The sequence below is a fragment of the Lepidothrix coronata genome, unplaced genomic scaffold, assembly GCF_001604755.1.
Source record: "Lepidothrix coronata isolate B3197 unplaced genomic scaffold, Lepidothrix_coronata-1.0 Scaffold155, whole genome shotgun sequence".
Taxonomy (NCBI): Eukaryota; Metazoa; Chordata; class Aves; order Passeriformes; family Pipridae; genus Lepidothrix; species Lepidothrix coronata.
In genome coordinates this window covers 175,430-187,606 of record NW_016690335.1, presented here as the reverse complement: position 1 = coordinate 187,606, position 12,177 = coordinate 175,430, and the positions used below count along the sequence as shown (strand labels likewise).

Genomic DNA, 12,177 nt, shown 5'->3' with positions numbered 1-12,177 from the left:
CATGTATAATAATAAGCTGCTTGATTTGAAATTCCCATTTTGCTGTATGCCAGCCATAAGTTTCAAGGAAATTGAGCTATTTAGCTTTTAGATTTCATGGTAGTCCAGATACAAAAAGCTTCTCCTCCTGTATTGCATTAATTTATCTGCCATAATTTATGTGGCTTCCTTTTTTTTAAGTTGCTGATACAGTGTGAGTAGCTGTGGATCTTGATACCTAAACTTATGTATTGATTATTGATTACAGAAAATCATGTTTTCTATGAACAACGAAATAATGTTTGATGTTATACTGAGATTGTTTCAAATTTAGAACTGAGATACATCCTGCCTAGATTGTGACACTGAATTTCCTCAGCTAAGAGCTCGTCCTTAGGTGTCTGTTTATTAAAGAAAATAAATGTGTGCCTTGAAAGAATGGTCATGTCAAGTCAGATCAAGAGGAGTGTATTACTTCCATTTATACCAGAGCAAAACTAGGGAGAACTTGCTCTCCCTATACAGTCAGGATGAAGCCTTCAAATGTGGCTTCAGCAGAACTGTTTAGTGCTCCACTAGTCCCATCTGATCTGAGGCAGCTTTTGTTCCACAGTTTTCTTTTTTTTCTTGAGATGGATTAATATTGACCACTGATTTCTGATTGTGGTAACTAGCTGTCAAGATGAAGGGCTATATCTGTTTCGTTAAATGAACCAGTGCCATGAAATGTCCTTGGTATGGCAGCTCAATCCTTTGCACATTCAAAGTGCTAGAGCAGTCCCTGGCATTGTTTGGGACCTGGCAGGCTGGCTCCCTTCCAGGAAGATCTGGACATGGTTCAGGAAATGACACAGGCCAGGGACTATTCACAGTAGATGATTTGGATGCAACCTCTCTGCTGTGGAGGGCAAGAAACTGTAATAGCACAGATATGGGTCTCTTACCATATGCCTCAGGGCCAGAGAACAGTTATGATCACATTTGAATAACCAGATTAGACAAAACAAGAGTCCCTCTATATTTACCCTGTATTAGGAGTCCCTTGGTGCTTTGGCCGTGCTCCACAAAGCACCCAAGGTAAGCATGAATGTGATCCAAAACCTGCTGAAAGCAGTGGAGGCTTTCTGTTGTTAATGATGAGCTTTCAGTCAGATTGTAAATGAACACTAAATGTTATAAGGAGAAGTATTTGGAAAAAAACATGGGGACAGAAATACATTATGAATATATCTCATTTAAAGGAAGGAGAGCAAAGCAAGGACTTTGACAGAAAAGAAAAATACAACCCAACTGGGTGAGTTACTGCTGGGCCTTTAAAGCATACTAGTTTTTCATGTCTTGCTGCACAGTCTGTCATGATTCCACCTAAATGCTGATAGCAATCATTGATTTATACTTTGCTTTAGACTTTGTTAAATAGGCTAAATGTATAATTTCTGTAGAAAACTAATAGCTTCTCAAAATATTTCAGTATTGCAATTTAATCTGTCATCTGAATAGAGCCTGTACTGGCTCATTTTCTAATTTGGTGATAAAGCATTAATTCAGCCTAAATGCTATTTATGAAATAACTATGATGTTTGGGATCATACATTTTATGTTTGAGGGAAAAAAAGAGCTTTATAATCGGATATTTGAAAGTCGTGGCTCAATTAAAAGAGTTTAAGTTATTCTTTTGACAAAAAGTTTTATTGCAGACTTTCTGTGTATTGATTTCTTTTAAAAGTGATATAATGACTCAAAAAGGGGGGGAAGCAAATACATTAATTTCCATAATTGCCATATTCTGAATTCTTTTTTACAAAATAAGTGAAAACCTATCCATATGGTGCCTTATGACCTTGTCATGAGTTTTAAACTTGGTCTCTTCCAAGAACATTAAGGATAACAAGCAAATGTGGATTTCATGAGCTGCCTTTTTTGCATAGTGTTCCTATTACACTTTTCAAGTAATGTTGATGTAATTAGTTATGTATTTATTGGAATATGGAGCTTGCTTGTAGGGAAATAACTGTTACACTTTGATTTGTTATATTCTGATTAAAAGTGCTGTACATATGATTGCTTCCAGCTAGTAACTATGCTACAACATAGCTGAGGGGCAAATGATGCCCTCCATCCAAATATCCATACATCCTTGTAGTCTATACATAGTCATTAACTGCAAGATTTGTCAGAGTAGAACTTGTCTGAGTCAGAGAGATCTTTTTGGCAGAGTCAGTTTACTGAAATAATAGTCCAAATGCTGTTCACTTTTCAGAGTCTTTAGGTTTTCACTTAAAGGTTGTATTCCTTTTATAATCATGAACTCCCACCATGCTCTTACAGCTGATACCTCTCTGTAGCTAGTCTCTCGTAAGTAGGTACGGATGTCTCTTCAAATAACATCAAATACTAGCTGGAAACTGTTAGAGATGCTGTTACTTTTAAAAAAATAAATATTGAAATCTGGTAAGTAATCCATCCATCTATTAAGAACAGTAGATCACAAGTCTGAACAAAATCTGACATTCAGCATGTTGGTGAAAATGTTCAACCATAGTAACCATTGTGCGTTTTTCCTGTCTTCTAAAGTATTTCTGATAGTTTCAGAAAGTCAATAAGGGATAAAAGAGCAGTGCATATATGCATATCTGCAGGATTTCATGGCAGCAAGGGCAAATTGACATTAATGTGGAGAAAAGTCCAAATTTCTATGTTAGGTGACTAAGAAAACATGAGGGTAAAAAAAATAGTCTGCATTTCAGACCAATACTTGACAGATAAAATAGGAATCAGTAGGAATTTTAAATAGAAATATTACGATAAGAAGTCAGGAAACACCTTTGTTATGCTCACAGATATTTTGAATAGTGAGGAGGCAGGACAGAGGGATACTCCTGCGATGAAGATCAAGTCAGGACCTTCTGGCATGTCTAATGAAAAAGCAAATGCAAAGTACTGCAGCTGGGAAGGTATTACCTCTTACAATGACATAGGCTGGGATCAGGCTGTCTGAGGAGCAGCCCTGGGAAAAGGGTGCTGGGGGCCCTGGGAGCTGGGCAGGAGCCGTCAGTGAGACTTAGCGTCAGAGACAGCCAGTAGCATCCAGGGCTGTGGCCTCCACTGAACCCTCTCCAGTAGCTCCTTGTCTCTCTTGTACTGAGGAGCCCAGAACTGGACACAGTAAATGCTCAGGGCTGAAGTGTGGTTCTGTAAGCACAGATTGGGGAGGGGATGGAGAGGAGGCAGCCGGGCCCTTTACAGCCATGCATGGCAGGGCAGCAAGGTACAGCAGGCAGGAACTGAAATGAGAGGGGTTCACTGTGGGTGCTGAAACCTTTCCCATGAGGACAGGCAGGGCAGGGGCAGGCAGACAGAGAGGCTGCACAAGGAGGTTGGGCAGTCTCCATCCTGGGAATTACAAGACCTGGCTGGGCAAAGCTCTGAGCAACCTGGTCTGACCTCACAGCTGGCCCTGCTTGGAGTAGAGGTGCACAAGGGACCTCCTGAGGTCCCTTCCACTCTGAATTTCACAGTGATCTTAGGTTAAGTTTTGCGTCACTGGGACAGTACACTGCTTACATCTGACTAAAGCATCCTCTTATTATCCTATTTATAGAAAAGATTCTTTTCAGAAAGTCACCCATTTTACACAAAGTCCAAAATAAATGAACAGTAGTTTTTTGCTAGGATTTGCTGACTTCTCACGTAGTCTGTTAGAAGTTTGCCAACATACACAGTTACACTTTTTCTGTAGACTCACATTAGTCTGCTCCAAAAAGGAGCTGAAGATGCCTATATATAGGAAATTAGTTCAAGTACCTTTATATAATACAGATTATTTTGAAATAAAATATAGGCTTTTTTTCCACCCCTGAGACCAGTTAAATAAGGCACTATGAAATATATTTTCTCTATATAGTTTTCTGTTTAGAAACTAAAGGTGTGCATTTCTTACAATGACTGTAGAGCACATGGGATAACAGATTTCTGTCTAGATAGCTGTCCCAAAAGATACGCTGCATATATGTCCACTACTTATTTCTGCCAGTTTAGGATGATATTTTAGCTCAGTAGTATCTATCCACGATATTTTTTGGTTTTTCTTCCTAGAGATGCAAAGGAGAAAAGAGAACTATTTTTTTTTCCAAGAGTGCTCCATGAATGCCACAAAAAGGTATCAACGTACCTGTGAAACAAAAGGCTTCTACAAACAGAAATGCAAGAAAAAGTCTTTCTACTTGCTCATTCGCAAATGAATTGCAGATGTCAGGCAAATCAATAAATCTTTTGGATATCAAGAAAAATAAGGATCCCAGCCACTTCCCCCGAGATTCTTTATGTAAAAGGTGGCACAATAATTATGTAGGTGGATTATGATCTATAGGCAAGTGCACTGACTATTAACATCTAAAAGTGACATTTCCTTTTCAGACAAATTTAAAATGAGCTGCAAAGATGCATTTTGCAATCAACTTGCTTGTAAAAAAACTAAATCAGGCATGCTCTTATAATTGTACTGTATGCATTTTCCAGCTCAGACTCTGGCTCTACCTCCTCTCCCAAGTCAATTACTGTGGGTAGAGCTGGCCTAATTTTTTAAATGCATAGCACATTTGCCTAAAGATGCATTTTATGAAACAATGCCAGTGAAACAATCCAATCAGATCTGGCAAAAAATAATGATCAGGGAATGAGGGCAAGAAAGGGAGGAAAAAAAACCAGAACACCCAAAACAACCAAATATTGAAATGTTTATTCTAACAGCTTGAAAATTAGCTTTTTGACTTTTTAAGATAGTTTTTTTGTTAGACAAGGAAATCTTAAGAAGGATTAGAGTTAGATAACTGAAATCTAAACCAAAATAAGAAAGCCCTTTTGAAAGAAGTGAAACATATTGAGTTAACCAGGATGAATTTATAGTTTTCATTTCATTAATTAATTTTTTAAATGTTGGCACTTTGTAAATGAGGTGGGTTTTTTTCCAGTTCAGGCATAAAAATGAAAAATTAACCACACAACTTTGGCTTGGAAAAATCTGCAGGTAAAGTATCCATTACCTGGTGAAAAAATGTTTTTCCTTCTCCTTGAAAAATGTTCATGTGCTCAAGATTTGTAAGAATATATTATATCTTTGGGAGAGCTGAGGATGTTATTGGAATGAATGAATGCTGTAATGTTGGTTTTAATAGGTAGTCTTTTGACCTCCGTTGGTTCCTGTCGTCATTATGACAAAGCTTAAATAAATACAACTAAAATCAAGGAATAACTCTTTGAGAGCTGTCATAGAAGAGAAACTTCCATTTTAGAGTGTTACGGGAGGACCTCTGCACCCAGGTCAGCCATAATACGTCAGCCCAACACCTAAGGCCAGCTCTCAGAGGGGATGGAAAGAGTTTGGAAAACTGAAACAGAGCATTGAATTCAGCTTTGTCTTCCGTGAATCAAACCTGACTATCACAAGGAAAGAATATGCATATATGTTCCATACAAAAAAAAAAAAATAAAATAGCCAGGGATATGAGTATTGCAGTGAGGGGTCCCTCTTACTATCTCCATCCCTTCACAGTCTTGCCTTCCGGCTCTGAACCTGTTTTAGGCCCCTGAACTCCAGTGGGGAGTTCAGCACCAAGCACCACTCAGGCATAGCCTGTGGCAGAGCCCTGTTTCTTGTGGTGCACTAGGCTGACAAAGCCAGGCAACCTCAGAGCCAGCTCCAGGCACTTTGCTGTGAGCTGTTCTGCTTTGTGTGGATGTGCAATCAGTCAGAGGGGGAAGAAGAAAAAGGTTTTGTTTTGTCCTTTTCTTTGAACAAATGCGTGTGCATCATACAGAGCTTAGGAATTCCTACAGGATCAGACCTCCTCTGATGTCTTGAAGAAATTTAACTAAAAGGCTCTGACATGAAAACCTGTAACTTTATAGAAAATGACAACTGATGGCTGGGAAGCCCCGAGGCTGGGTAAATAATGGCCATGGGGAAGCTGTGCTGGGAGGAATATTGCTACGTATGGTTTCATCTCAAAAGCCATTTTATTTCGTGTGCGAGGAGATAAAAGAAAAAAATAACCCCATGTTATATCTGTTGCTCATATCACCTAATGCAGTGATGAAAGGTGTTGCGGTGATGACAGTTGTGTGTAAACTCCTGTGAATATAATATAATAGAATCTAAAATAGAGACAATACAAACACTTGCTGAGTTTTATCCACTAATATTTGTGTGGAAAGAAAGAATATAAATGAAATTTTGTAATGATATTCACTTCCATAAGCTCTAAAAGGCTACAAATGGAACACTAGCAAAAAACATAACAAAACGAAACAGAACAAAAAAACCACCCTGCAAAAATCACTGACTTAAACCTTCCACAATCATCACTGGACTTGTGAATTTAGTGCTTAATTAAATTAATTTTATTTTTTTCTACTTACATGTGAAAGCCACTAGTTAACAGGATGCTGACAAGCATTTTCTCTGTTTGTATCAGGTGCTGAAACTAATCTGAACTTGAGAAGCAGGGAAGATCCAAATACATCAGATACTGGATCAGAAACGCAGGATAAAAATGCAAATAACCATGGAACCCAGTCATCTAATCCACTGTCCAGCTTGGTGACTACTGAAAATGGAAATTCAGTATCAAATGGTAAGCAGTTTTTAATCCCGAAGCTCTTCTAACATAAAATTGCTGAAATGTTTGCTTGAATGAGCTTTTTAAGATATACTCAGGCTGGAATCTTCTGAGTTGTGAAATATCTGTGTTTCTGAAACCGGCTTAACTTGGTATGTGTGAACTGATAAGCCCCTCTCCAATAAAAGCTGAATGTGAAGAAAGTAAAACAGCTTGTGTTGAGGAATTTGTAATTAGTTCAGCTCCAAGGCATGGAGTCCAGCCTAAGGCATGGAGGACTTAGATTTGAGATTCTGATCCTATAATCAATATAAATGGGATAGAAAATAGAAAATGAGGATCTCCCTTTGTTATAGGTGCCTTACTAGTGAATGATAAAGTGTTTATCATTGCAATACAAAATGGTGCAAGAGTAGTGACAGAAAGAATGAAATCTTTCAAGGTCTTATAAGCATAAATCCTAAGGAAATAACACTCCTGTGAGTTCAGATTTTTAATAAAAAATTAAATTTTTTCTTTTTTTATAACATATTGCTCTTCTTTTTTAGTTTATTTTTAGTATTAGGAGTAACACTTTTCTACAGCTCTGTACTATCAAACTATGACTTTTCCACCACAAATCTTCCATGCTTATCAGAGTTCTTAGTCTGAAAGAAAGAGCATTTGCCATTTCTTGTACAAACACATAAAGTAAATAGAAAGCCTGTAATAACCTTTGGCGTTGTAATGCTGAAAGTTGTGATCCTACGTCATCCAAAACAACAGATCCTTTTGTGGGAGACTCTCAAAACACTGCAGGTAAAAGTTACTGAAATTTGTTATCATTTTCAACTAGCACCTAATAGGATATAGAGAAATGTTTAATCATTAATTTAAAACTTTAAATTTGATAACTATAGTAAGTGACTGAGATGACCTAACTCTTGGTTAGCAAAGGGGAAATATTACCCAGCTATCTGACAGTTCTGTATGCCCAGTGGAGTGTGTTGTAGAGGTGCTTACTCTGTGTAACCCAAGTGAAAATCAGAGTAGTTATTACATAGATAAGACACGCACTTTGCACTGTGCTCTTCATGCAGCTCTTGGCACTTTACTGTCCCTTGAAGGAAGCCTCCCTGGTTATTCCTCTTCATTTACATCTGAAGTCCACTGCTTGTGTATGGAGATCCATGTGAATGGACTCCTGTATAGTTTATGCAGATTGGCATCAGAGTGACTGTAAGAGCCTATCTGTTTCACCAAAACCCCCAAACATTATTCAGGTAAGGGGATTAGTCCTGTCTAATTCCAGCTGTCAAGAAGGCAGCCATTCTGCCTGAACAGGTCACCTGTGGGCTGCAGTCTGCTGCACAGCCTCTTGAAACTTGCTACCAGATCTAAGCTCATCAGGCAAGAAGCCATGGAATGGGAGAGGTATCCTAGCAGACCTGACATCATAACCTGACAGCAAAGAGGCTGTCACAGGCTACATGCTACTGAGAACAGAGCCCTACATCTCGCCTTTTCCTGGTGATGCCTGTTTCACAGGCATATATCTGCCATATATCATCTACATATATGTCTGCCAGTGTATCAAGTGGAGCTGATCAGTAAATGCAGCCTGTGTGTGAATGCAGAAACATGAAGGTTTGAGGATTGATGAATGACCATGGTTGCAAAGACCCAGAGACTCTGTGGTGGTGTTGTTTTTTCCAAATATGGATGTTGGAGGCCAGGAGGTGCAGTGTCTCCAATTGCATGGTAGCAGAGCCTATGAAACTGGAGGTTCTCTGGAGCCACAGAACCACGTCTGTGGTCCAGTGATTTAGATCTCAATATTTGAGATGCAATTTATTTATCTGTACAATTCTAAGAGGAGTATCTGAGAATAGGAAAGAAATGGGGAACAGAAAGTACAGGAAGAAGATCAGAGATTTGGTGTGGGATCTCTCTTTGAAGCTATATAGAAAAGGCATTGCAGGGAATAAGTGGGTGAAGGATTGGGTTTCTAGTTTGAATGCCTAGGACAAGGCTGCTTTCTTGATTATGTGGAAAAATGGCATGTGTTTCTTTCTTTTCATTTCTACAGTTAGAGGTTATTGATTGACTCATATTCCTTACTGTCATTTTCACCACCACATATAATTGCAGCAATAATGTATAGCAAGCATGATTTTGCCAAAAAAATGCCAAATTAGGCTTATTTTTGGTAATCTGAGAATAGTTGCAGGAAAGCTGAATCCAAATGTTGTAGTTTGTGCTCAGACTGAACCCCTGATTAACTTAGGTTCTTGTAATTCTGCCCCTGGCCCTGCTAAACTGATGATTTCAACCTTGGGCTGAATTAAGCAAGGTCTTATTCAATGCACAGCTGTGGTATCCTAATATTTACTTAGGTGTACATAAAGGAAAGCTCTTGGAATGTAATCAACTACTTCATTTATCTTTCCAAACTCTACCAAGCCTTTGCTTACCATGTCTGTGACAATGTGCTGTTGCTGTACATGGAAACTTTACTTATTTGATAAGACCTCTTATCACACTGCTTTTTACAGAAATAAACATAAAGTCATTGATAACTTGATTCTTAGCTCAAGGCTGTCATGGATCGTAGATCCTAAAATGTATTAATATAGTGTAAAAGCAATAACTTTTTCATAACATGCGGCCTGGCCTAGGAAAGTATTTTTATTCATTTCTAGTGCTCTAAAATTGTGCAAATATTTTACATTCTACCTTTTATTTGAATTAAATGAATAACACCTTCCCACCCCAGCCAGCAATGACCCTCACTCTAAAGATCACTGTGCAGAGGTGTTTGTTTCTCTTGACTACAAAGGGAGACTACCTGGCTCTTTTACACTGGACAACTGGTTTTTACACAGCTAAATTTTGGGCAGCTAATTCCCACATCAAGAGTGCACAATAAGTACAAGAATTACAAAAAAAAAAGTTCTGTACTGAGGAGATGAAGTTTTAAGTCCTGGACCTAATATTGACTTCCTGTGTGACATAGAGATATTATTTGAGAGCAGACCACAGGCTTGGTTTTTGTTCCCTTTGCATTATTTCTGCAATGAAAAGGAGCCAGGGAAAGAGGAGCCAGGGATTTCCATATTGCAGAAGGAATCCCTGGCCAGTGTATAGGTAATGTGTTATTTGTAGACTCTTCCTTGCTCCTTCTTGTAAACCAGCATGCCAGGATGCTATTCATTCTTAGTAAACAATAATCGTTCCAGTTTCAGTAAGCATGGAAATAGTAAATATCCAGGCAAATGTGTAACTTCTTTTTGTTCTTTCCTTAGTAAAACATGTCAAGGTCTTTTGAATCTTATACTGAAATCAGCCTATGCAGAAATCTCAGGTTATAAATGAGTATTCTTCTGTTTTAGGTTTACCAGAGGAAAATGAATATTCAAGACTGTCTGCCAGCACTACAGCAGGCTCATCAATTCACAGACACAGGGAGAGCCACACTAGTCAGGTAAATATTTAATTGATGGTTTCTAGAACCAGTTAAAAGAATCATAGTAGCTGCATGTTGAAAGCTATCTTGATTCAAATTTGGGTGTTGGCATTGAAAAATGCAGATTTCTTTTACAGGTTTGTATTGAGCTAAGGACAATAATCAATTTACTGTTAACTGTTTTTTGCCGGAAGAGTGATCATCCTGAGAGGTTCTCATAGTAGAGTTCAAAGTTTATGAAACATACTGTTGCTGTTTGTGAGGATGTTGTTTTTAGGCAGGAAATATGTCTCTTCACCCTGAGAGGACAAAGATGTTATCTGTCTCAAGATATTCATTCATACCAGAAATAGTTGCACGATAATGAACCTCATAGGAATAAATGCATAATTATGTCATCCTTTTGTATACAAAAGCAATGAAGACTTTAAAAATAGTCTTTACAATTTTTATATAAATATCAATAATTAATAAAATCAAAATATCTATCAATTAAAACAGCAGTAAGTACTAATGTAGTTTGAAGCTTGCACTGGTTCTCTTAAAATTTCTATTTAGTTCATGCAATTTTAAAATTACAACATAGAATTAAGTTTGATGGGTATTAAGTGAACAAAAAGGAATAAAATTTGCCATAATATATTCTCTTCATTCTTTTCTTCAGCATCTTATATATAATGTGAACCATTTTACTTTCAAAGTAGTCAATTCATGCATGAAGGCATTCATGTATTATATTATTTCACTTAAATGGCATTAGTGTATTCTCCTGTTGTCATTATGTCTTCAGTCCACTTTTCTAAAAAGGTAGTCCCAAGCAATTTTTTTTTATTTGAGATGACTGTAAGAAGTTTACAGTAAAGCTAAATATTGTCCAAAGAGGAAACAAATTGGAGCTGAGATGCCTTTTCACAACAGAAACCTGTCATTAAATAATTGTACAATTTCCAAACTATTTTACCAGAAGGTAGGGAAAGTGCTTTATCACATTTAAAAGCTACTTGTTCTCTATAGGGGATAGCTGACATTTCTTAACAACAAAATACTGGCCCTAATCAAGTTAAACAAATATTTGGTCATTGACTCCAGAAGGAGTGAGATTCAACCTTCAAAATTATACTCGGTCTTAATTTAAATTTGAAAAACAATAGATTTCAACTCAGTAAATTTGTGAGCAAACTAGTACAAAAGTTTTCACTTTTTGTTTCTCTTCCCTGCTGTCAAAAGCACGTAACTACAGCGCCTATTCTGAGTTGAAAGGCTGTGCCAAGACAGCACTCAGCACTACACTTAATCTCTTCAGACACATAAGTAAGGCCAGCCAGAGTTGCCCTGGCATACATAGAAACTTATCCAGCTTGCACACAGTAACAAATTTTTTTCCATCACCATACCTCTCAGACTCTCAAAAATGGATTTTGGCTGTGTTGTGAAAAAATACTTACAGGTCTGCTGTCTCCAGATTAGTATACTGGATGAGGATATGGGATTATGAAGATGACTAGAGGCAGTGTATTCAGCTGGCTCTATTACATTTTTAATGATCAACCAAATACTTATTAGGTATGAGAGTGGCCAAAGAGCCCTTTCTAGCAAATGAAAGGGCTGACACTGCTGCAGTTTTAAACCTCACACAGTGAGATGCTTTTGTCCTGAAGCACCTTACAACTCTGTTGCTAATCAGCTTGCCTGGGATCGAGAAGGATCATGTTTAAATTACTAAATCAGTGCAGTACAAGGAGAGTTAGATGAACTAGGTATAGGGGAGCCATTATTTTCTTCTTATCTCTGCAGATAGAAACTGTGAAGTTCGTAATAAGCACTAATTAGTAACTTAAGAATTTTTAGAATCTTTAGTAATTTAAATGTTTTATTTTAGAAGCAAGTTGTTAACCATTTACAAACTTGTATTTTTTATTTTTCCAAAAGTACTTGCCAAAACCTGAATACAATTTCATTTTAGTATTTTGAAATGCCACTTTTCAGTAAATAGGTGTTTTGCCAAAATATTTCACAGATTTTTAAAATACATTCCATGCAATGCACTCAGAATTACACGCAGAGACAATCCTTAAATGCAATCTCAGAAAGAACTGTGACAAGTTTAGAGAAGAAATCTGCAGTTCTGTGATTTTT

The 12,177-nt window shown here is 37.5% G+C and overlaps 1 protein-coding gene and 1 long non-coding RNA gene across 5 annotated transcripts in view; one reads left to right on the top strand and one right to left on the bottom strand.

Moving 5' to 3' along the window:
- Positions 1-12,177, top strand: part of MYO16 (myosin XVI) — a 361,587-nt gene that overhangs the window by 325,976 nt on the left and 23,434 nt on the right. For all 4 annotated transcript variants that reach the window (XM_017828978.1, XM_017828980.1, XM_017828979.1 and 1 more), the window contains exons 33-34: positions 6,453-6,611; positions 9,968-10,059. In XM_017828978.1, coding sequence (XP_017684467.1) covers positions 6,453-6,611; positions 9,968-10,059 — 251 coding nt within the window. The remainder of the gene's footprint in view (positions 1-6,452; positions 6,612-9,967; positions 10,060-12,177) is intronic.
- Positions 6,549-7,978, bottom strand: LOC108504247. Its single transcript, XR_001877046.1, has 4 exons — positions 7,925-7,978; positions 7,653-7,779; positions 7,310-7,388; positions 6,549-6,584 (listed from the first exon to the last, which is right to left on the bottom strand). It is a non-coding gene; the product is annotated as an uncharacterized LOC108504247 (long non-coding RNA).